Genomic DNA, 26,320 nt, shown 5'->3' with positions numbered 1-26,320 from the left:
TCATTAACTGTAACAAAAGTTACATCTCAATAAAAATCCCCAAATTTATTTCTTACTTTGCTGTTATTAAACTTAAAGTATTTATTACGTAATATAAATAGATAAGTCCTTCTTTTCTCCTGTTACTCTAATAAAATCAGAAACTACTGAACCGGTTTTCATACGGTTGTCATGAATCTTGAGGGATATTTTTCTTCTGTTAAGTCGTCAAAGCTGAGCTGCACATACGAGATTCTAATATAAATATAATATATAATTAAATACAAGCAAGGATGTATTAATAATAGAGACCGATTCAATATATTCGAATTTAATTCTAAATGTTTCGTTTTACATGCTTGATATGAAACTTGCTATAGATTATCATTTCTAATACTAAACTAAGCGAATGCTATGTTTTATATAACTTTTTCAAAATTTATGAAGTATAATCTGTTATTAACAGTATTTTTTATATATTAATATAAGATTTAACAAAATAAAATTGTACATCGAAATGCTAGACAGATTACACATTTATTAAATGGTAGATTATATTCACTAACAATACTATTACAGAATATTCGACAGTATACGCTCAAAGGACGTGTTCGCGTCTTACAAATTATTCGAGAATCGAATCAGTGGCGTGCTACCCTTATTATTAAAGGCTTATTGTATAGCCTGTCATATTGTATCCAGCAGGTTTAAGAAATAATTGCAAACCTGTGCTTTAAGATATATAAGTATATGCAATGAAAAGACATGCATATAATATCATGATTCATGATTATTTAGAAATATTACATATTTTTTCCAATATATTATATTAGATCTATTCATATTTCCCTATAACTATCCCTGCTTTCTGTGCATTGATGCACTAATCACTCCAGGATGTAAGTCTCGGTATTGATTACATATAAAGTAGATTTTATGATTACTCATTACACCATTTATGTAACCTACTTTTAAACCTTATTTCTTATACTTAACTTACTGCAATACCCAATGGTAATACTTATAATTTTCCTTAAGCTATAGCCTTTTAATTTTCTCTCACATGATTTGATTAATCAAGCCGTGTGGTACTATTGCACATTTCTCTTTGGCTAATCTGGATATCGTGTATTTTCATTTCATCCTAGATTTTTAATATCTTGCCTACATATAAAGTCGGAAGTCTTGTTCTTGCAAGAACTGGGCGTTGCCCGATATCCACATAGTACATGACAATGAGATTCGGCAACTGTTACACCTACCAACCTAGCTTCAGCTGCCTGTCTGATAAGCTGTTCTAGCGTAAAGACACATAAATATGTACCGGCTAAAAGTAATTAAAATTAACCTTAAATATTTATAATGCCGTGAATTCTGTAGCTCAATTATTAGTGGCGAAACTTGACATATTGATATTGATAAGTCATGCGACAACAGGAATGCACAGCGAATACAAAATGTCAGAAACTAGATATAATTGATATGTACCAAACAACCAACGTAGTTATTATCTTGAGTTGTGTATTAGCCAACAAATCAGCTGAGCACAAGTGTTAGTCGCCTCATATCACCAAGTATTTGAACAACAGGACGGGAGATGTAGAGAAAAGAAAATTTATATGCTGGGCTACCCAACACTAGACACACACACATCCTAAAATTCAAAATTATCCGCGGTTTAGTGAACCGGTCAGTAAAGTAGTGAGTACTACAGCGTGTTTATATCCTTAGCGCGCGCTTGCGGGGCGTGGCGCTGTGCGCGGGGCGCGGGCGGCGGCGCGGCCCGTGCGGGGTCTCGGGGTCCGGCGGCGCCGATGACGTCACCAGGTTGCGTACGTTACCGAACGTTGGTTCCAAACCAATATTCCTCTGGTAGTCGCGGACCCGCTTTATCAGTTCTTCGTCGTTTTCGATAGACTCTTCAATCTAGAATGAAAAATAAAAAGTTTGATATGCTCGTTATTATCTTTTGGTTTAAACTTGAATGTTACAGATCAACAGGCCCCCGATTCTGCAATTTACAATGGCCGATAAATTAATGTAAATTCGATTAAAATGACACTTCGTTTTCTGCTATGAAGGGAATTCCAGATTTTGTAAGGTGCGGAACACTCACGGTCAATACAATGAATTTCCAAATGGCGAAATGCTTAGGAAAATACGTATAGTGTCAAATTGAATCCTATTGCCATAAAAAATTTGAGCCCTGCCGAAGCAAGGACGATACTAAAGTAGGGGGTGTTCAAAAAGACTTATTCCTTACTTTTTTTAATAAAAGTGGATAAAACATTAACAATAATAAAAACAATACGTAAAGTAATAGAAAATAAAATTTTCATCATAGATTTTTATTCATCCCGAACGTATAAAGTATTACGCGGGACAAACGGGCCGGGACAAAAATAGTCCGCCGGCATTGCTAGTCATCACATAAAAACTAAATTATTACGATTTGACGAAAATATCGATAACTTCGCAGATACCTGTATAAACTTAAAATATGTATACTCATTTGGAGTTCTAAGCTACGCATCGGATATGCGCAAGTTTTGCTAACGGATACTTAACTAATACTCAACTTGTTCATACGAAATAATTTTAAAACTTACCTCTTGCTGATATTCAACGAGGAGTTCGTTAGCGAGCCGCACAATATAAATGCCGGTTTGACCGCCGCGGTCATTCATACGTGAATACAGTTTCAACACTGCTGGCACTAAGATCTCTGCTACAGTGCGCTTCATTTTCTGTAAAAAAGGTTTTATTCTTACAAAAATGAAAACCAAAATAAAAAAGACAACCTTGTTATATGGGTTCCCAATAATGAAGCTGCAGCATATATTATGATGACTTGAGTCATGAATCATTTCGTAAATTAAAAAAAAAAGAGAATTGGAAAATTATGTGAGCTCATTATATCATATTTATATAAATAGAACACCTACCGCAACGCGAGTGTTGTCCACCTTTGAGGTCAGTTAAAAATAAAAAAAATACAAATTAGCCAAGATGAACTTTAGCGAAATATGAATAAGGGAATCCAGACAGTTCATCGAGATAAGAACATAAGATAATAAACTCTATAGTAACCTCCTTTACATTTTGATAATAGTTTATTGATAAAACTGTAGAACAGTAATCACTGGTCATTCGATCCAAAGTATTCCCAAGGACGTTCCGACTTTTCTAACGTTGTTTACCTCTTAGAAATGAGTACAGCTTCCGTGCTTTGGAAGGCACGTAAATTGTGGCCTGATATTATGTTGGCTGGGAGAATTTTAGGCTATGAGAATATATGGAGAATTGCACTAGTGTTTGCAACATACTTGTGCATGATAATATGTCCTGCGCGATTGGTTGATAGAGGTCTAGAAACACTAGCGGATTGTGATTAGACATTAGTATATTATCAATAGGGTGATTGAAATAAAAAGCTACTAAAAGTTTAAGCGTCTAAGAAAGTTTCGGGCCTTTCGGGTATGTGAAGTAGTGAAGGAGTCACAGTAGAATTATAAGTTGTACTTACATGAGAGACGATGTTATTTTTCACACGTTCTTGTAGCTCTTCGATATCAGCACCGTCAGCATTGGGTTGGGGTTTTTCTGGAAAAGAGTTACTAATTAGGAATTATCAAATAATCAGCATGCCATATCTATTTTTAACGAGGCTGCTATTATTGAAGCGAGATGGCACACTTTAATTCGAGTAGCAGCGTCTCACCTCCACAAAGACATTGGTCTAACTCGAGCGCTTAATTTTGAGCGTGCTGGTATCACGCCTTTTAATACATGTATTCTAAACGACTTTTTTCTTTAAAAAAAAAACGACTCCCGTAGCAAGGAATTTAATCCTTGTGTCCGGGGGTTTCACACATATACGAATCACATGCACAAAGACACCCAGACTTACAACAAGCATTCGTCGATCACACAAAGCTTGTCCTACTCGGGTATTGAACCCGCGACATGACGCGCACTGTGGGTTTGGCGTGGTGACCTCAACCACACGGCTAGCCGTGCATGGCTATGGTGCCATATAAAAAAAGCTAGTTTCGTTGTGTTACAAAAACATTTACTTGGCAGTTTCATCCTTGGTCCAATGAGCATTGTGATAGTATCCAGTAAAGCGGAATCCATGGATGTTGGCAGCTCTTCGTAGCCCTCGTCATTCATTTCGGCCGCCTGTTCTATGATATCGCGGGCCAGCCGACATTGAAGGTTCAACTTCTGTACTAAAGACATCCTTTGTAGCATCACGTCGTAGATCTGTTGGCGGGCGTCGTGTTCTATTTTATAGTCTGGGGGATTTAAAGTTTTGGTCAGTGTTTTTATTTTCTTTAATAATAAGAATAAAAAGATTTTTGATTTCTAAAAATAAATTACATTTACTTGTTTTGAGGATTAAAAATCAGATTATGTCAATATGGTTTGTTATTAATTGCATTTCCTTTTGGACCCCAATGGTCCACTCGGGCTCTCTCTATTAATCAATGTTTAATCTTACACAGACCAGTACGGATTTTTTTTTGGAAACAACTGAGACTTTACAAATCAAGCATGTTGTGGGCTAAGTTATTATTTATTGGGAATTATAATTTCTTTATTGCTCACTACATAATTACAGGAATTGACTTTTATACAAAAAAAAAATGTATAGTAAAGAGTCCACGATAAGTAGTGTTACCTGGATGTTCGGTGTTATAATGTACAACACAGTCAACAAAGTGGTGATATATGGCATCTGTGGTGAGACAGCTGGTGACGTAGTACTCAGCCGGCTCGCGCACGTCGTGATCTGCGTCGGCCAGTAGCGCGCAGTACCTATACAATACAGAGTTATAAACGTACAGATTTATGAACCTTTATTAGTAGTTAAAAGGGAGAAAAGAGTAGAATTGAACGAAATTAACTTGTCTAATAAATAATCGTATATAATCATATATACGATAATTTATTAATTGTATATAATCACTCAGAACTTAGGTCTATTTTGCTAAAGATTACTGAAGCAGAATTGTTTTTATCATTTGTTAATCTATTGACTTAAATGTGATTCGTTCTCTTGTATGTTACAAACTTTATCTAATCAAGTTGATTTTTTAAAGTTAACAAATTTCACATTGATGGTAACATAGAGTACGTCGACAGACCTGTAGTATAGCGGGGTGCGTAGTCGAAGAAATCCGCCGAGTAAAAGCCGTGTCATTGTGCGTGCGGCTGTTATGCGCAGTAGCGACGGTGTGTTCGTTGAGAGGCAGCGGCACACCGATTCTAGCAGAGGGTCCACTATGCACGTGTATCTAAAGCATACATAGTTATTGGTGAGAAGGAATCTGTCGTACTAAATGTAGAAAAATGTTACTTAGAGGCCCAGGTAGGCCGGGGTCAAACATATTTTGCAGGGGATTTTGTTTCAGTACCAAGTGGGGAGGTCCCCGAAATTTAAACGTCGGCTTCCAATGCGTGAAAGGAAGCCGTCGGCATCTATTGGTCGACGGTGTCCCACGGTCGGTACGTAATGAATTGCTGAGCATTGACAGCGAGAGACATTAAAGGAGGCTGGTGTCCAAGAGGATGAAAAAGGAAAGATAGGACCCGCTTTCAATCGAGAAACAAACCAGTTTTGAGTTGGCTTTCTATTTGAGTAAGTGAGCGAAATCCTCGTGGAGCTCTGATACGGGGAGTGTAGAGCGTGCGTACCGTGTGCAGATGTCGGCGAGCGCGAGCACGGCGTTGACGCGCGCGGGCAGCGCGGCGGCGGCGCGCCCCAGCAGCGCGCCCAGCGCCGGCGCCACGCGCGCCGCCGCCGCGCGCGAGCGCAGGCACAGCCGCCCCGCGCCCGCCACCGCGCTGCCCAGCTTCTGCTCGTCCCACCCTGGGAGGGGTACCATGTCTATGTATTTGCATTCACTAATATTTTAAGCAATATTCCAATACAACCGACGAGCCAAAACCCTTCCAAAACCCATCTTTTTACTTATCGCGGCATTTAGCTAAAATAATTGTTATTGTAAAAATTATCAAATGCCATCTCCGTCTAAGCTTGCTGTTTTTTTTCTTTACAGCCCCAATAAAAAAAATAAGTGACCTCGTGTTTAATTTATAAACGCAACGGAACATTTAATTCAGTTCCGTTCGACTTGCAACTCCGCAGCCGGATCAGATCTTGATTAATTTCGCGTAACTAAACTGTTCTATCGTTTTACTATAAATCATCATCACGAAAATTAACACCAAAATGTGAATGTTTGCAACATTTGCAAGTTAAATACTTGCAAATGTTGCAAATTATTAAGAATAACTATTTAAACACAAACAGAATTTGACCAGATTTAATAACATGGTGTGTGAATTTGAAATCTCGACCTTAACGATTATTAGTTTATTTTCATCAATGTACTATCAGTATATAACTATGTAAACAAAGAGAACAAAAAACAAAGACGAGCTATTTACCAGCGGGTGGTTCAGCTAGCATTGTAAGGAACATGTCGAGCAGTGCGTTCGAAGGCGGCATGGGGGCCAACAGGGACAGGTCGGCGGCGCGGATCGCTTCCTCCAAGTCCAACGTAGTCACTGCACGACGTTCCGCTGTACACAACAACAGATTGTTAGGATAAATTACAGTAAACAGGACTTGGACATGCGGCATGTAAGAAAAGAAAATCATAATAAATTTGACTTGTCATATTCCTTTGCAGAAGTCCGAGGACCGGATGTTGTGGCGTTTTGAAGCCCTTGGGGCGGGGCCTTAGTAGTATGAATTCGTACGTAAATTTTAGTTATATAGGAATGAAAAAAGCTAAGGGAATCTTATAAAAGGTACTTACACAATTGCATCAGTTCTGCAGCCCAGAGAACGTTACTGGAGTCTAATTGCGTTGCTAGCGACGCGCACATTATTCGACATCCTATATAACAGAAAAATAAGACATTTGTTGTAAAGTATTTAACTAATTAAATGCAGTACCACATTTTGGGAATTCCTCATTTAGTAGCTAAAACGGTATAAAACTGTTTTGGAAGTATTGATAATAGAAAACTATACGCGAATGTAATAAGGTGCGAAAATGTCGAAGTAAGGCTAGTAATATTTGTAAATAAGTCGACTATAAACAGCAGCTATTATAAAAAAAATACCGTCGTTCTTTGCATTTGCGAGCCGGCGTACGAGATGATTCCGTAGCGTGGAGCGCTCCAGCGGCAGCAGGTATGGCGACCACACGGAGATCACCTCCAGGATTAAAGGCATCAGGCGAGCTTCACGGCCCTTAAAACAATAGTAGGGGGTTAGTGCCCCCATGGGGGAAAAACCGTACTGATCAATAAAGGTTTAACTAACGCTCCCGTATGTCCTTCGATAAATGAACTTATGAATACCGCTCTGTGCCTTATGCACGTTTTAGCTTTTTGGTCACGAATAGCATGCATTAAACATGAGACAATCGTAGAAATTGATGACTCGGTATAAAAAATAAAAATAATTTGTCTTTCAGAAGGACAATAAAAAATATTAGTCACGTATTTTTGTATTTATCTGAGCAGTGAAATATTACAAAGATAAATTGCTTTGAAGTTTAGTAAAGGGGGCTTGTGATGACTTCGTTTAATTTGTACACAGAGGAAACTTCACGCGTAAGTTCTATTTACTGTAATTTGACCAATGTACATAAATGTTCGCGGGACAAGACAAAAAATACGTATCCAATATTATTCATTAAAATACATGACGGATCATAAATAGTAAAATATCATAGTTCTGAAATTGAAATGAGACAAATCTGGCTTCAACTAATGTTAGATTAAAAGTTTCAACCACACAAAGTACTCGACTTGGTCCACAGGCATTATAGTACAATATGTTTGCTAAAATTTGGAAACTTCAAATAACTTTCATAAAAAATGTAAGATCGCCAAAAAAGATAAATTACCTCTTCATTCTCAGCCAGTCCATAATAATAGTCGAGTACGAAAGCTATATTTGAGTACTCGATGTACCGAGCTACGCAAGACAGTAAAACCAGACACTGGAGGTCTCGTTGGTCGTCCAAAGTTCCCAAATGCGTGCTCAGCGTATCCACTGTACGGTAACTGAAAGTTAAATGTACATTATATGGAAGAAAATTTAATGAGAATTAGTGGTGTTCAATAATGGGTAATTACAGGCAAAAAAAAAATGTTGTTGTTATGTCAACAATCATTTGTAATCCACAAATATATTTAGATGTTATTGTGAGTGAAATTTAAGTCTGCAAATGCCAAAGTTAAAGTCCTTCTAACAGGAGTTATTTGTCAGTTCAAAATAATTAATTTATCATGGAGACCGATACCATGCCATTTTATTATCTAATTTGAATAGTAATTATGAGCCAAGACATGGCAACATCGATTGAATATCATGCATAAATAAACAAGCAGACTGAAGGAATCTGTTTGAATGACAAAGTTTTTGAACACATGCTAGAAAGACAACTCAGCTTGGAATAAGAAAATATACAATGTATATTGAATAAAATCTTACTTGAAGCCATTATTAACATTTTTGATTAATGTGCAGGCCTTCTGCAGGTGCCGCCTCATGTTGTTCCGAGCTACGCCCGCGAGGATAGTCCAAGGCAGTGGATCTTCCTTTCCAGGGCCATCGAATTTCTTTAAGCGATCCATTATCAGGTGCTGCATGATCAACGCAACTTGATGTTGGACCTGTATCAAGAAGATCATTCATATACAATGAACTACAAATATAAGGGCACATAACATTAGCCAAATGCTGAACATTAGAATATGCACTGTAACCATGGTATACATAGTTGCCCAGTCTATTTGCTCTTTGCGTGTTGCTCCGCTATATATAACATCTGCTTAGACCCTAACTTAGGGCAACGCTATGTATGGCACCTTACTAGCCCGCGAATATGCAGCGATCTGAGTAGCAGGAAGAGCATAAACCCCATATTTTGACTAGTTTCAGTATTGAACTCTTCATATATTTTGATTATATTTTTCTGAAAGGGATATATATATATATCCTGGGACAACTCACACACGGTTATCTGATCCCAAGCTAAGCAGAGCTTGTGTTATGGTAACCAGACAACTGATAAACTTACTTAAATATTTCTAAATACATACATATTATAGATAAATTACACCCAGACACCAGAACAAATGATCATGCTCATCACACAACATTTGTCCTGGGCGGGAATCGAACCCACGACCTCCGGTATAGCAGTCATTGTCACTAACCACTAGACCAACAGGCCCGTCTCAAGGTCAAGGTATCAAGGGATACCTTGTTCACCCTTATGAAATATTACCTTGGTTTCAGGATCGGAAAGTTGAGGCATGCAGGCCTTCAGAAACATGTCGACCACAATGTCGCTTGATTTTGCCACTACAAGGTCGTTCATAGCTGTAATAGCAGCTGTTCGGACTATAATGCTTGCGTCCCGACACAGCTTTGCCAAGAGCTAAAAATGAGAAAAGAATAACATAAGGTGACATGTCAGTTTTCAACAACATCGGCGGGCATACCGTCACACCTTAAAGTAAGACTGTTGCAGTTGTGGAAGCGCCATAGCGCCCACCACGGCGCAGAGCTTTGCTTTTCCAAAAGTACAATAATTTTAATTTCCTTGTTGTCCATTGAAGACGACTCGTGTGCACAAGCAATTTATATTTCTGTTCATTTATATAGCATGTATTGTAATAGTCGTTGCCGCAAATGTTGTTAAGGTGGACTTGGCGTATAAAACCACTTCTCTCGGATAAAACTCTGATATGGATGTGGTCTCAATATAAGGCGAGGAGGTCGACGCTCTTTACCCAACACGAGAAAGTGACCTACCGACCACTACTGGGCGGCATTGTCAAACCCCGGCACAAAAACACAGATGACGTGGCGGTGGTTCATGTTTAGTCGGTAAAACTCTGACACATTTCCTTCCCCGAGGGAGTGGGTGTCCATGAGGATTGCCCCGCCTCAACAAAAAAATAGGTATAGTTACGGTGAGGTCGGTGCAGCAGGGCGGCGGCGAGGCGGGGTGCGCCAGCAGTCGCTGCAGATAGCCGGCGCCGGCTCGCCGCACGGCCGCGCGCTCGTCGCCCACGCCGCGCGCGCCCGCCACCAGCAGCGCCGACACCGGGCCCGGCCCGCGCAACTCCTGCACGCACGATTCATGCCCAATCACTAAGCAGCTTACTCCTCTACGCCATAAAGCGCGCTCTACACTTGCTCGCGATTCTTGACGTGAATTCACGCCGTGGAACCGGCAACGAACGAGGAACGGCGCGAAGCGTGAACCTAAACGCGCGAATCCTTCTACACACGCGTTTCGCGGCCTTTCGCGCCGCGAGTGTAGAGAGCGCTTAACAGCTATAGTATATAGGTATACTGCGCTGTAAGCCGATTTTTTTCTGATTTTATTTTTTACGACACGCCGTTAGGACGGGGAGGATACAATTGACATCAAGAACGCGATCCTTTTAGCAGTATTTTTTTTTTGTCACACGTTTGTTAACTTTACAGTAATAAATTTCGTAAGGAGAATTCATAATTAAAGTGCGGTCGTGTCAGTTTATGATTTAGGTCGCAGGTTTTAAAAAATTTGCTGCCGTACCCGGAATAAATAAGCGTGAGAAAACCAATACATGAAATTATTATTTTACTTGGATGGATGGATAGTATACATATAGGTAAGTTAGCATAATTAAAAACATTGACGATATCATGTGAGCGTACCTTTACAGCTTTGATCATGTGTGGGCTGTGGTTTTCAAGACACTCCGTAAGTATAGCCAGTGCCCGCGTACGTATTGTGCCCGACACGTCCTCTGCGCGGTCGTACATGGCGCGCAGTATCTGAGCGTGTGGGACTGTATGGCGACGCTGACGCAGTAGATCTACTATCTCCTCTTCTCTCCCTAGTTCAATCTAGACAAATAAAAAATTTTCGAAACTTCGTTATGGACTTCCTACGTTGAATCGAAATATGTTAACTGATCAATTGGTGGTATGACCTTCTTGATCGAAATAAAACATTAAATAGTGGCATAATTTTAAGTGAAAATTCCTCGTTTGTTATACTTTTATTTGAATAAAAAAAGGGGTGCGAGTTGAACTCGCGTGAAGAGGGTTCCGTACGATGCTACCTATCATGCTTTTTGAGTTGAAAAATATGTTCTCCCACCCATTCCACCTGCAAATGTAAGTTGGTACGCACAATATTGAGAGATTTACCATGTTATTTTAATATTATGGACTTTTTATAGGTTTTCCTATAATCTATAAGGAGAAAACTAATTTTTGTATTTTTTTCAAACTTTTAGGTTCAGTAGTTTCGGAGATAAGGGGGGGGAATGGTCAATTTTCGTCTATTTTCTTGAATAACTTGGAAACTATTTATTTTTTTATTTTTTATATTTTTTTTTACAAAAAAATACATTTAAGATCTTCTCAAGACCTTTCATTTGATATGCCACACGATGCAGCTTTCAGATTTTTTTTTTAATTTTCCCCTTCCCCCCCAAAAATGACTTCTGTGTTTGGGTCACAGGAATTGATATGTGTACCAAATTTCAACTTAATCGGTCTAATAGATTCGGAGATAATTGACTGTAAGCGACGGACGGACAGACACACGAGTGATCCTATAAGGGTTCCGTTTTTGTATTCAGACGTACGGAACCCTAAAAAAAACAATTATGTGGAAATTCTAATATGTTTTGTAACTAATATGTATACTGAATTTATACATCATAGTTCACATGAAACTAAGTTAAGTGTTTTAGTGCCTGCCACTTTTAGTACTTCTCAATCTTACAAAGTAGTATATTTGCTCACCTCAGCCGGGATTTGACTATCTTGACTACTATCATCGTCCATGGTCACTGTGTAAGGTCGTTCCAGTACAAGGTGAGAGCTGGGAGGCGGTTGAATATAAGGTCTCAAACTGGTTTCTGGTTGTGGCCCCGTTTCGGGTTGCTGGCTAGTGCCTGCTTGTGGTTGAAAGTCAGGCTGCCTGCTAGTGCCTGGTTGAGGCACAATATCAGGTTGCCGGCTGGTACCTGGTTGTGGTTCAAAGTCAAAGGCAAAGCTGGTGCTTGTTTGTGGTTCGAGGTTAGGCTGCCGGCTGGTGCTTGGTTGTGGCAGCAAATCTGGTTGCCGGCTGGTGCCTGGTTGTGGTTCAAAGTCAAGCGCCCAGCTGGTGCTTGGTTCTGGTTCGAGGTTAGGCTGCCGGCTGGTGCTTGGTTGTGGAACAAAGTTTTGTTGCCGGCTGGTGCCTGGTTGTGGTTCAAAGTCAAGCGCCCAGCTGGTGCTTGGTTGTGGTTCGAGGTTAGGCTGCCGGCTGGTGCTTGGTTGTGGAACAAAGTTTTGTTGCCGGCTGGTGCCTGGTTGTGGTTCAAAGTCAGGCGCCCAGCTCGTGCTTGGTTGTGGTTCGAGGTCAGGCTGCCGGCTGGTGCTTGGTTGTGGAACAAAGTTTTGTTGCCGGCTGGTGCCTGGTTGTGGTTCAAAGTCAGGCGCCCAGCTCGTGCTTGGTTGTGGTTCGAGGTCAGGCTGCCGGCTGGTGCTTGGTTGTGGAACAAAGTTTTGTTGCCGGCTGGTGCCTGGTTGTGGTTCAAAGTCAGGTGCCCAGCTCGTGCTTGGTTGTGGTTCGAGGTCAGGCTGCCGGCTGGTGCTTGGTTGTGGAACAAAGTTTTGTTGCCGGCTGGTGCCTGGTTGTGGTTCAAAGTCAGGCGCCCAGCTGGTGCTTGGTTGTGGTTCGAGGTCAGGCTGCCGGCTGGTGCTTGGTTGTGGTTGAAAATCTGTTTGCAGGCTGGTGCCTGGTTGTGGTTCATGATTAGGCTGTCGGCTGGTGCCTGGTTGTGGTTGGAAGTCAGGCTGCTGGCTGGTGCCTGGTTGTGGTTGAAAGTCAGGCTGCTGACTGGTGCCTGGTTGTGGTTGAAGATCAGTCTGGCTGCTAGTGCCTGCTTGTGGTTCAGCGCGCTCATCATTTACTTCATCTAAAGGAAAAGGGGCCAAGTATAATATAAGCAAGATTTTATTCTTATTTATGAAGGCTCTTACAAAAATTAGTTCAAGAAAAAATAAATTGTTAAAATGCATTTCATTGTAAATTAAAAAGTGATCATTGTATTGATTTTTATTGTGTGATACTGTATTTAAACCGATTTTCACGTCTTAAGAAACCAAGAAATAATTATAAAAAGCTTGTAATTACTTTCAGCTTCTCCATTATCCGGCTCCTGGGGTGCGTTTTGCAATAATTTACACAGCAATTCCTAGAAAAAGACGTGGATTAGTAACATGGTTATCACGTAAACAATAAAATAAATCTGACACAAAAGAGCTGATATGTTGTGTAAGACAGTAAATTAGGTATAACCATCAAGTGTAACTTTGGCATGTAATCCAAACAATGCATTTATGGGTCAAAAACCTAATACTGCAGCATTACTAGTTGATTTAAAAAGGTGTGATACATACGATGGCAATATGACGATGTAGTATTTTAGCACTGGCCGACAGGTGTATTAGCCAGTTAACAAACTTGCCATAAGCCTTGGAGGGTAGAAGACTCATCAGACCAACCACAAGTGATACACGGCTTTGCCGAATTTCAGCACGTTCCTAATAACAAAGAGAAAACCTTGATGAATAAAAGTTTTTGAGAATTAGGTCAATAAGTGTGCCAAGTTCTAAGATACTAATATAATAACCTAAGTTACTCACCAAATGATCTATGCTGAAACAAAGATGCTCCAAAAGAATTAAATAACTCTCCAATGCCGCCTTTCCAAACTTGCTGACTAGCACGCCAGAATAAGTCACATATGATGCCTGCACAACACTCTAAAAATACAATAATACATTAAATGTACACACTTCGTTTCTAATATCAGTACTTAAAATTATAAATTTTAATGTTTTGTTTTTACTTACTTGCCGATGATCTGTAGATGTAACGATAAGCTTCGGCAGAAGACATTTGAAAAGAAATTGGATAGCTCTTGCGTTAGGCCGACCATAGGGATCGCATATTAGAATATCTATTATTGTATAAACAACACCCGTTATGTACCCTAAGTCGATTTTATCTGAAAACATAAGCATGTACTCAATTATGGTTAGTTTTATTTTTCATGTGCACTATATTTATAGTGTGGTTTAAAAGTTGCATACATTATTTCATGTGTTCCTAGTTTTTCCTGAGTGTCATAATTTTCTACTATCTCATAACTATTTTTCTAACCTGAATATATTCAGGAAATTATCTTAAGAGTTCAATTGTCCTTTTTAGGTTTCCGTTTCCAATGGCCAAAATTGTGTATTTGACTAAATCTAATAATAATAATCTGATTAGCCCGTCAGACAGATTTCCGAAAATATTGAATACGATTTTCATTTTATCACATAAATATAATAGATAGGAATAAAGCTTACATACCGACATTCAACCTGTTGGCAACCCCTCCACCAGTGACTTCAACCAAACTAGATAAAATATCCTCGAAATTCAAATCATTTGGTGTAAGCTTTAGGATTTGCACTGTAGTTCGCAGGTCAACAACAAAAAAGCGTAATTCTTTAATCACTGCGTTAACTTCTCTAGTTAGTTCTCTGGCATTGAAAAAACTTTCCTGCTCACTCATTACTCTCGGAAGGCCAAGACATGCCAGAGAGTTAGCAAATAGTTGTGAGTGGTAAATGTGGTATCCTTTGTACCCAGGAATTGACAACAATTTATAGTAAACGCGTGACGCCAGCAGCGCATAAGTCATAAGATCAGAGTTTTGAACATTTTTACATCCATAATTGATGTAATATGCTAACAAAGCTACTAATTTTTTGTATGGAATTAACTGTGACAATGTTATCCAAGACCTCTCTTCGTCAGTTTCCACTCCTGGTCTTAGCCAACGATCAATAGACTTTATTGTGGCTAAGAAATTCTCTTGCAAGTCAAAATTTTCAAGATTGTTTTCAAATTCTGTTGGTAAATCACCAAACTCAAGAAAATCTGCTTCATAGATAGCTTCAGCCCACCCAGCGTCAATTAAGTGTATTTGTAAATTACATATTTCTTCAACAACCGAAGCCATTATTATAACTTTATTCACACAGTCTGTTTTTATATATCTTCAATATTATTGATCTATGTCATTTTCTGCCAGTTTCGTGTAATGATCGCACACAATTTAGATATTGCACTGGCTGCTTACAAACCAAATTCTGCAAATTTCTACTGAAACAAAACCAAATTAAAAATTAGTTAATTAACTCTAATACTTACATACATACACATTAGAATGCCGTACATGTTAATGTGCACATTCACTAGGTAAGCGGGTTTCCTGATGCTATCCATTAAAGTGTGAAATTTAAATAAAAAACCTTATATTTGTAGTTTACCTAATTGGTTTGCGGAGTAACAAATAGTACACATTTAAATTGCAGAAGACAGTGACTGAAAGGATATAGCTAACTTATAAAAATAAGAAACATGAACATAAATTCAGCAATCTAGCTGAAGAAAGGCATGGATTTGGTGTGGTTATATTTGCAACATCCAAAAGTAAACATGAAAAGTAAGAAAAGTATATAACTGGACAAAGAGTATAAGCAAGTAAATGGTCACTCAGGAGGAGTATGACTCAAATTTTAAGACAACAATAAAAATATAAATCCATTTACTTTCCCTCCTTGACTATTTTGTCATCCTTCTTATCTTAAGTCAGACCAATCTACTGGAACACTTTTAACAACACCAATCCGCATAAAATTAAAATAACCGAAAATTGCCCTGTCCCTCATGACAGGGCAATTTTCCTAGACGAGAAGACGAGGCTTTTTCATATTTCGATGTGTCTAGAAAACCTCAGCTTCATTTCGATTTTGAAGGCGTTGCGGTTCTACTTCCTCGAAGGATGACAAGGAAACGGATAAACCGTGTGTGTGTACCAAAATGTCTTGATCTTGAATGATACGATCTGATTGGGAGGGTTTAGGGTTAGTTTGTAAAGGTAGGGTAAACGGTATGTTTGAGAGTTTTCAGAGTCTGTGGGCGGCCCCGACACCGATCATCCACTAACATGGGTGCCTAATGTTCGCGCCATAAAAACAATATAGGCGTACCTTTTATGAGTAACTATGACAAAAAACTAACTAGATGCTCCCAAACACTACCTAAACAATGAAAATACTCAAAAAAAAGGATTTTTCTATCCAAAAATCTTACCCAAATCCATTCCCCATACGACAGCCACAAATCACACCATAAAGGCATAAAAGACTCAGAGTTCAAATGTATATTTTAAAATGTAAATATAACACTATAATGCATCTAGAGCCGCTAACACCGAATTGACAGTGACACTTCACATCTACAGCGTGACATTTGACCGAGGAAGAAATCGATGATTTACGGAGAGGACCACGGTTTTTGTGATCACCCGTTGGCGCCAGTGTCGATGTAGGTTCACTACAGATGTCAAAATCAATGCTTTTATATTTATAAATCAAATACTTACGCAATCTATAAAATAAAATAATGTATAAGAAACAGAAACAATTATGAACCCTGTCGGGTAGAGCAAATAAATAATTGGATAATGGGAGGGAGGAAGAGCGCTTTTTTATTTTTATGGATACATGAAAATTAAATATGGATTGGATGATTCCAATTTAAAGGCAAGAATAATTTGTTTAATTTTTGTCGACTAGTTTAAATAATACTAAAATATAAACGATAACTACATTAATATTGTGTCTGTTGACTCTGTATTGGTATTTATTGTTAATAACTTTTTTGAAGGGTAAATCGGGAGAATAATTATTTTACTTCTGAGTTATGATAAGGTAGGCTCTAAAGTTAAACGGTCAAATAGCAACAGTTCAAAGAACATCGCTTCATATGCTATTATGGAACACTACTTAGAGCTTTCCTCAATGAAGGGGCTTTTTCAAATTGAAATAATTTCTGAAATCGGAACAGTAGTTTAGCGCGTTCAAACAAACAGTCGAACTCTTCGGTATTATGATATTAGTGTTATTTGAATGTCTATGTAATATAATTTCAGTAAAAGGTAACGTTTTTTAAATAGAGTACAGTTTTTTAATAACTAATTTGTGTTCCAATAAATGATTTTGATTTGATTCTAACGTTAGGTGGTTACAATTGTTTGAATTGAACTTAGAGCTACACTGATGAATTTAAAAAGTTATTAAAAAACTACCTATTAGATAATATAATTACATAAATACCTATATATATTATACAAACCTAATTACTTAGATTATATTGTACCTACTAGCATTTTTGCGTTACTATATGAGACTCACACTCAACCGGAGTCCACAGTCAAACTGTTCAAAACAGTTTTGTGGACCAATGTACTAACATAAGTTTTATATTTCCTGTATTTAATAGTTACAAATAAATAAATAAATGAACAGATGCGGGTATTTGCCAAAAAAACATGACTCACTTTTTCACTGACAATCCGTGTCAAGTGTCAGAAAAGAAAACATAACCTGTCTTCTCTCTAATGTCTTTCTTTACTAAATTAGTATCCAGTTCGATATAAGAAACAAAGAATTATATGTAACAATAAGTATAATTTGACATCAACTACCAAAAATGACAACGCGCAGACCAGTATCTTGGTTTTTAACTGATAAGGGCCGACAGTTTTCTTTTGCTTTAATAACAGGCACCGGTCTAGCATGTACACTGGCAAAATTTGGACCACATACATTCTTTTTAGAAAAGTACAAAGAGTATGTGCATTATTACAAGTGAGTAACATAGTAACATTGTAAATGTTAATTTATGGCAGTCATCAATTTGCCTCAAATACTTATTACTTTAATACTTAATTATTATGTAAATTGTAGTGAGGGGCAACCAGCACAATTATCCCAGGAACTTCGTGATAGATACTCCAAATGTCTTGATATCCTTAAGCTGCCAGATATTCAAAGAAAATTAATTGCTCCATTCAGTGTTTTTGGATATGACTTGTTTCATGCGGGTAAGTAGACCTTAGTTAATTAAGATCGAATTTCAGAAATAATAATGAGAGTAAAGCACTAATACTGAATACAATCTTAAATATTTTAACTGTACTATTAAATAAAACTTTACTTTCAGGTAGTATTAATTCAAAATTTGGGGTAGCTGTTGGTATACCTGTTAATTTTACCTACAAATCCTTGGAAGATTTGGAGAAAGATAATATCATGGCAAGTATTATTTTATGAATATTTGATAAAAAACAATATTCATATGTAATTTTATACAATGAATTATGTATATTTATAGGTAAATCAAAAACCAGTTGACTGGACATCAGAAACAGGAAAAAAATTGGCTGATGCTCTAATACTTCCAGAGAAAGTACAGGAGTTTGCAATTTGTAGAGAAATAATGATGACACAAAACAACAAAGTTATTTATGAATCAGCATATCCATTTGCATGCTTATTTTTTGCTTACAATGCTTCCTTATACCTCAACAAGAGATTGAACTTATATATGGCACCACCTCTTGCTAGAGGGGTCTTGTACTCAATAATTGGCATGTTTTCAACTGGTGTCTATTTTCTCATGAAAGATATGACTGAAGTTCATTATGAATCCGACACTGATAAGCGATTGTGTGAGTTAGGTCCTGAATATGTTGAGTATGGAAAAATATTTTATGAAAAAATATTACAGAGAAACCAAGCTCTCAGAGAATTAATGGGGAGTGAAGGGGAAAAGAAGTATAGTAAACTAGGGAACGAAAATTTTGGAATCAGGCAACCCCGAATTGCGTTAATTCATAGGAAACAGTTCTTTGAAAATAAATTGAAAGAATTACAAGGTTTAACTGATCCTGAAATCGCAGAATAAGTCGCTGAGTTGTAAATGTATTTATAATTTGTTTTAGTGTTAAATGTCCAAAATAGTAAATAGTATATAATAAATGTTAAATGTTTTAAGACTGTTTTATTTACGTATGTATAACCTCACTGTTCGTATTATTTCACAATAGATAAATCAATAAATAGATTTAAAAATCTCTCATTTGTGATTTCAGTCATCATACCCTGAAATGTTTTTGATCTTTTTTATTTCCCTTTTATCAACCTCTATTCACTACAGCTATTTGTCATGAAAAATCGATTTTGGCAATAATTTATTATGGCAATATTTCGTCGAGTTGCTACTGTCAGGCAAAAGGTCAAAACTGTCACTATTCTTTCCCTTTGACTAGTTTGACTGGATAACAGAGAGTATTTCGCCAATTTGTCAATGAGCGAGTTGTGTTAGCTCTTTATTTCATTGATTTATTAAAACAGAATAGTGACAAAATTGTGATCATTGCGTTGTGTTTTATTATTTTTATATATTTTTGAATGTCTTAAAACTCTGAAATTGGCTTCATTTATTAATGTTACGTTCCTAAGTTCATAGGAAAAAGTATTGGGAGTTTACTTGAGTTCTGAAAATATAACTGCGTATAAATGAAATTGTGATCTCTTTTGAGAAATATCTCTAAACAAAATGTGCGGAGGATTCACTTGTTCTAAGAATGCGCTAATCGCGCTAAATATCCTATACGTGGTAAGTTAAATATCGAGTGAATAGTTTTTGAATATGATGTGTAACATACGGTTACATACTTGATATTTTTATGTCTTAATTAATTTATTTATTATGGCATTATATATTATTATTATGGCATCCCATATTTAAGCTAATGTAATTGTGTTCATTTTCTTAGGTAGTGGCCAGTATCCTGATATCTGTGGCGGTTTATGGACGGGCGTCTTCTCTGGTCACCAACCTTCCGATAGTGGGAGGTATCCTAGCATGTGGGGTATTCCTTATATTGATTTCGTTGCTAGGATTGGTTGGGGCTGTGAAACATCACCAGGTTATGCTCTTCTTTGTATCCTTTTAAAAAAGCAAACATTAATCATGGTATTCAGGTAATAAATCGTACTGATTTCCTTGTAAATTAAAATGATAGTCTACATTTACACAAGCTTCACAGAGCAAAGATTTTAGATAAATATCTTATCTATTTAACTTGTGAGAATGTCAAGATGTAATACTTTTTGTAGGCTAAGTTAGAAAGTACTTTGAAATGTTCTGCACATCAAGGTTTTTTAATATGCATTGTTACACAATGTAATTGTTATAGTTAAAGCTCTTTTGTTCTATAATGTATTAAATGATTTATGATACAAAACATTTTAAATGTCAAGTGACATAAAAAAAAGTAATAAACATAACAGGCTAGGGACACTTTGATTTAAAGAAACTTCTGGAAAGCTAAATTTACTAAAATATTTTTGATTCGGGTTGTTTTAATAAAAGAAGTTAATACAAATGCAACTTATGATTTATGTTAAAATGCAACAAATTGTTCTTAAAATGGCAATTAACTTCATTTATAGTAAACTTTATGAATCCTTAACTCTAATACAGTACATGGTGATTTTGTTCCTACTCTTCTTAGTTCAGTTCTCTGTGGCATGTGCCTGTCTCACAGTTAATTCTGACCAGCAGGAAATGTTGGCTCGCCAGGTGAGTCACATATTTATATTATTTTAATAACCTGTTATAATAATAACTTATAGTTAGTATAAATAACAGTGAGAATATTTGTATGTTATAAGTCTATTGTGGTCTATGTGAATGGAACCTTATTTTCTTTGTTTCATTAAAATATGTAAAATATATTATCTATTTGGTTAAATCTCCACAGTTCAATGTATTTGTTTTGTTATATGGAAAATGATTATCTTATCATTGTAGCTTAGTTAAATGTAAATAGTTTATCAGTACATTATGTCTGTGCAAATAAGCCTCATACATTATCTACAGTTTCCACATACATATTTAAAATAAAATAGGATCATGACAAAAGCCTTGTGGAATATTACTTCATTTTGATACAATTAAATGATTGAAAAGCTTCAATGCCGTCACATAAATTAATTATCAATCGGATGGTGTACACACAATAAGTTGATTGAATGATATTAACAAAAAAACATACATACATACTAACAGGTGAAACTGAGAACCTTTTCTTTTTGAAGTCAGTTAAAAATATAATTATTTTCCAGGTAGATAACAGCATTTAATAAACATTATGTCTATTACAATTTCTTTACCCCAAAAGTACCTACATAAGTTTTATAAAAATGAACCATGATTTAAATAATTAAAAAAAAACATCAAACAGGACCCTTGGTGATAATCTTCAATATTTTCTTTTGCTTACCTAGGGATGGAACAAAGTCAACATGGATGTTAAGGAAAGAGTTCAGGAAAGATTCCAGTGCTGTGGCTTCCAAAGCAGAGCACCAGAAAATGGCACAGCTGAGCATCCATCATGCCAGATTGTTGATGTAAGCCCTAATAATTGTAATATTATAACAAGGTAGACATTGTGACATCACATGGGGAAATTTCAAGATCTTCACCAATTTTGATGAGTCAACCGATAGTGTCAATTAATTAGTGTCATATTCTTTATATAAACTCAAAAAATACTGTGAAACATAGTGGCTGTGCTCCTGTGACTGATCTTAACAGAAGTAAAATATGATAGATACTAATAATATAAAATTAGCACTTGTCTTTGTCATCTACCCTGCCATATGTAATGCACTACCTTATTTATTCATTCTTTTTTTTTTGTAATTTGCAAATCATAGACCCTCTCTATTTGTTATCCAATCAGAAGGGGCCGCATTTGTAAAGTGACTACTTTATATTCCAGAAAATTTGCTGTCAGAATGTGTTTAACCCAGTTGGATGTCAATGCGAGCCGTGTATGGGGAAACTGAAGGAGACCATTGACTATGCATTCAAACTGTGTGGTGGCATTGGACTGTTTTTCAGCTTCACTGAGGTAATATATTAAATGTAATTTACATATTTAAATATCATTTTTCGCTCGATCAATAAAACTATCTACGTAGATTATGATTTTGATATACCAGCTACGTTATCAGAATAACATACGGACAGTTTTCTAATATGCGGTGACACGCTCAAACATAATGCTTTAATCTTATCAAGACGTATTTGTGAATGAACTTATCGTGTACATACGTAAATATCATTTTTGTTTCGTGTAACACTAACGAAAAGAAAAACCATTTAAATTAATATGAAGGATTTTTGTGCATGTAATAGATCATACAATTTGTAACACAACTATTTAACTTATAATTTAATTAAGGTTTTGGGATAATTTCTACAATTGAACCAGAAATCACATTAACACGAGACACATACTTTTTAGTATTTTTTCTGTACCTTTTATTGCATGTAGATCAGATACTCACCATCAGGAGCAGCATGTGTTCAATTATTCTTAATCTGATCACATCTTTGTAACATTTGTATTCTACATTTAAGGGTTTCAGATTTCCACATAAGAAGCAGCTAATTATTTGTCACTAACATGACGTGGTGATGAAGTTCTACATAATAATACCATTTCTTTCTTCTTGCATTTGTGACTAACAATCGGACAATTAATTTGCAGTTTCTGGGTGTGTGGTTGACAGTAAGATACCGTAATCAAAAGGATCCGCGAGCTAACCCCAGTGCATTTCTGTGAATGATCTGACGATGTGGATTTTAATCACTTGAGGTGGATTGGTGTTTTGCTTTGGATTGCATGCCATGTATAATGTTATCCATGTGCGCATGCCGCTTTTCATGTTTATGTTTTCATTAGGTTAGCGCTTTTAAAAATCTACCCTAACTCGTTAGCCCTTTGACATGAATAAACCTTACGTTATAAGTCATTAGTCGTTAGGTCATTATTGCAGACCATATTCTTGTCTTAACACTTAACACATGTTAGGTTACCTACAAATCAAAAGCCTACTTAATTACATGCACCGTAGTTAGTAAGTTGTTGCAGTAGTCGACTAGCAATGCTAGGCAGGTACTAGGCATAGATTAACATATTTAGAGAAGTTCGTTCAAGTTCAACATTCGGAAGCCGAAACATTTTTAGCTACCGCTTCCCAGATGCCTTGTTGACCTTTAAAGGTTATCGGGGCATCTGGCAAGCTTGGTTAACTCGCCATCTGTTACACAGACAGACAGCTTTCACTTTCGCCGACAATCCCACAAAAAATATAATTATAATAAACAGGTTGCTTTATAAGTAAAATGTTTTGACGCAGTTGATTTAAAAACGAGTTCAAGTTCTCGTTTTGTCTAATGAATCATCAATATTGGATTATACATAAATTATTTAGATAAAAAATATTTTACCAAATGAATGGTGTGTTACTAATGTTATTATATAGGCTCCCAGTTGTAATGTTGTAATGTCAGAGCATGCAATGCATGATCGTGTCAGTCTTTCAATAACCCTAGATGTTTATTACACCAAATTCCTAAATTATTTATTAACACGGAATGTGTGTACCCCTTCTACCAATTATATTTACAATAATAAAACTGTTACCGGTTATTTGTTCGTCGTAAATGTATTGCCTATTTTAAACCCTCATCTGATGGAAAACTTAAACGGTTTATTGAATTTTGAATTGCATAACATTGCTAAAGTTCAAGGCCTGTTCATATAAAAATCAATGGATTGTTAAATTTGATGAGTATTTCTTTCATATTTTGCTTATTGGTTGTATCTGAGTAGTCCTTCGAACAAAAGCGAGAATAATAGACTCTTGAACAGTTTTAACAATATTATATATTCTATTGTTTTTTAGAGCACACGTTTTATATTTATTTGCGCGCTTACATAATAAATTAGCATGTTTAGCACAAGCATGTTCTGTTTATGCAATGTTGACTTACATACTGGCTATTTACAATACAGTTTCTAACAATTATTTTTCTATATTACAGTTATTTGCAGTTTGGCTCGCCCGACGGTACCGCAACCAGCCCGACCCCAACTACAAGGAACCCCACGCTATATTCCCCCGGAAGAACTACCTTTACTAACCTAATGTAGAACTAATATTCCCGCAGACTGATTTTATTGACTTTACCTATACTTTATCCTGGTGCGATACTCGATCCCTTGTGTACATTTCCAACTACAAACTGACTACAGAGTAAGTTTTAAACACCCGTGAAAATCTATTCTACATAGCACCCGCAACAACTTCTGGTAATGTTAAGCCAAATTCAAATGCCATCTTTTATTCATGTTAACTAAATTTTAATTATAGATGTGAAGGGTGTTTAGAATATCAATGTTGCCCGACTGTGTAAAAGACATCTTCCAAAATTAGTTTACTTCCTTAAAACTGAAATTTTACGGCGAATTATATGTGTAGTGATTGATATGATGTGCAAATAACTGTTATAGAACTTCTTCGACAGTAGATATTCCTGAAAAAGATGTGGTTGAATGTTTGTAATTTTCGTATAACTGTTACTGTAGTTAGTTTTAGTATAATAATCTATGTGTTTTGAAATTATGGTTCTGTACCAATTCTGTACTAAGATATGTTTCATATAGTCGCAGTATATAACTTGTGTATTTTGTTAGGTAGCCCTGTGTGTGTGTTGCGACTTGGTCTGCTAATGTTATTACTCAGTAAACACGTTGTTCATTCATTATATTCAGCCCAACAAAATCTTTATTCTTATAAAATTACTAGTGACTTAACGTCATTCGTTTGGTGAATTTATATTACGTCTGAGGGCAGTAAGTTTCATATCAATTGGATGAATTCTAAATACTACAAATAAATTTTAATAATACTATTAGTAATAAATACGGCTTAATATTTTCACGAGTACGATTTATGAATTGGAGAGATGAAATATATAGTTTTAGAAAGACTTCAATTTTGGATGCTAATTATAACAGTTGTTCACAATCAATGAGGCTTAGGAACATTGTCATTGTGAGGTCGTGGGTGATCTCATTGTTTTGCATTTGTTTCTCTTAAAACAATGCCATGCTGGTATATAGCTCTAGTAGTAAAACTTAAGTTATAGGTACATTTCGTCTACTAGTCAGTAGTCTAATAATTTAGCATAATCTTGCTTTCAATTTATACCAATTAACGTGTGAAGCTGAAATTGGGCTTTTACGAACTGAATATGATAATAGATAGTTTTTAAGTGCTATCGTGAATTTCGAAGCCAGAACTGTACGCCCTGTTTTAATTCCAACTTCAATAAGTTTTGTGACCTGCTTTTGTTTAAACTCAATTAAGCTTTAATTAGATATTTTTTTATCATTAATTTTATTGAATATCACCAGTTCAGTTCCCAGTCTGATTTATTTTTTATATCAATTTCGACGGAAATATTTTGATAGATCATTTTATTTGATTTTTTATATTAAGTAGAATAATTGTTCGCTACCTTGTAACAATATCTTTGAATTGTTTACTATTCAAGAATTATACTTACTTATAGGTACATTACGTACTTATATAATTTTACCACATTGAATTTCCTCTTGTGTATTGTCAGTGTAATAATATTTATCAAATTATTCAGAATTAAAGTGTGCAAGCATGAGTTTGTATTTTATTTGTGTACATTTAATTCAATGACGCGTCTCTCCCTGCCTACTGTTGTTTATATTTACATAATTTAACTAATAGTTAGATAGTTTAACTTGTGTCTGGAGCTCAATGTAATTGCAAAAAACATTTGGCTCAGATCAGAGCAAAGCTAAAAGATATAGGTGTATACTAAGCTAGAGACAAACTACCGCATTTACGCAACGTTTGCAACGCGAACTTAGCACCAATCTAATCGCAGGGAACATGTGTAAGACTCGGTTTTTATCTCAAAGACTCATTAAGAAATTACACTATTCAAGTCACCGTCACAAGCACAAGTACATCCAGATTCACAAGCATTCATGGATCACACCAATGCCTGCCCTAAGCGACCATCATATGAGCCCGCGACGACTAAAACCACAACTACATTTTAATACGTTGACTATGAGGGAGATTTTCACTCTATATGTTCCCAATTTATATCACACAGCTCTATGAAATATGGAACGATAATTTAAATTAAGTTGTATTTTGCGTCTATGACCATATTTTTTTGCCCTTTGTTGATTTTGAAATGAAACTACTTTTACGGATTTTATCGCGGTTTTAATTTTAGATTTTTGTTCCCGATATAATCCGTAAAAGTAGTTTCATTTCAATGTCTAACATTCGCGTAAACCTAAGAAACCACTTTGTTGATTTATTTAATGCTGCTTAGAAATTTTTAAAGGCTAGGATGATGATGAATGCTAATTCTAGTATGGGCTTCATTTGCAGAGTAATGCTAAAAAAATATTGTTTATTTGTTGTATA

General features: G+C 36.3%; 3 protein-coding genes across 5 annotated transcripts; 2 read left to right on the top strand and 1 right to left on the bottom strand.

Annotated features, from left to right (window-relative positions):
- Positions 1-294: 294 nt before the first annotated feature.
- Positions 295-16,493, bottom strand: LOC113497132. 2 transcript variants are annotated; one of them, XM_026876522.1, is made up of 22 exons: positions 16,221-16,493; positions 14,430-15,224; positions 13,925-14,079; positions 13,715-13,834; positions 13,469-13,612; positions 13,203-13,263; positions 11,825-12,984; positions 10,724-10,915; positions 9,990-10,145; positions 9,300-9,452; positions 8,501-8,682; positions 7,911-8,070; positions 7,120-7,249; positions 6,810-6,890; positions 6,436-6,570; positions 5,680-5,854; positions 5,130-5,279; positions 4,664-4,800; positions 4,056-4,277; positions 3,506-3,582; positions 2,589-2,726; positions 295-1,905 (listed from the first exon to the last, which is right to left on the bottom strand). In XM_026876522.1, the coding sequence occupies exons 2-22, from the start codon at positions 15,082-15,084 to the stop codon at positions 1,699-1,701; spliced, it is 4,590 nt and encodes a 1,529-aa protein (XP_026732323.1). In that variant the 5' UTR covers positions 15,085-15,224; positions 16,221-16,493; the 3' UTR covers positions 295-1,698. The 2 variants fall into 2 exon arrangements, with proteins under 2 accessions (XP_026732323.1, XP_026732324.1); XM_026876523.1 differs by having other exon boundaries at positions 1,699-1,905; positions 14,430-15,227.
- Positions 16,494-17,472: 979 nt separating this feature from the next.
- LOC113497284 (transmembrane protein 177-like) lies at positions 17,473-18,959 on the top strand. The gene is made up of 4 exons (XM_026876768.1): positions 17,473-17,779; positions 17,879-18,015; positions 18,135-18,226; positions 18,306-18,959. Exons 1-4 carry the CDS (start codon positions 17,622-17,624, stop codon positions 18,876-18,878), a joined length of 960 nt encoding a protein of 319 aa, XP_026732569.1. The 5' UTR covers positions 17,473-17,621; the 3' UTR covers positions 18,879-18,959.
- Positions 18,960-19,235: 276 nt separating this feature from the next.
- On the top strand, positions 19,236-25,517 carry LOC113497285 (tetraspanin-13). 2 transcript variants are annotated; one of them, XM_026876770.1, is made up of 7 exons: positions 19,236-19,592; positions 19,753-19,920; positions 20,463-20,561; positions 21,269-21,391; positions 21,766-21,897; positions 22,540-22,647; positions 23,880-23,964. In XM_026876770.1, exons 1-6 carry the CDS (start codon positions 19,533-19,535, stop codon positions 22,612-22,614), a joined length of 657 nt encoding a protein of 218 aa, XP_026732571.1. In that variant the 5' UTR covers positions 19,236-19,532; the 3' UTR covers positions 22,615-22,647; positions 23,880-23,964. The 2 variants fall into 2 exon arrangements, with proteins under 2 accessions (XP_026732571.1, XP_026732570.1); XM_026876769.1 differs by lacking the exon at positions 22,540-22,647 and having other exon boundaries at positions 19,241-19,592; positions 23,880-25,517.
- Positions 25,518-26,320: the final 803 nt, after the last annotated feature.

The sequence above is a fragment of the Trichoplusia ni genome, chromosome 9 (genome assembly GCF_003590095.1).
Source record: "Trichoplusia ni isolate ovarian cell line Hi5 chromosome 9, tn1, whole genome shotgun sequence".
Lineage (NCBI taxonomy): Eukaryota > Metazoa > Arthropoda > Insecta > Lepidoptera > Noctuidae > Trichoplusia > Trichoplusia ni.
Note: the sequence above shows the minus strand (reverse complement) of the source record. Positions and strands in the feature narration are given on the sequence as shown.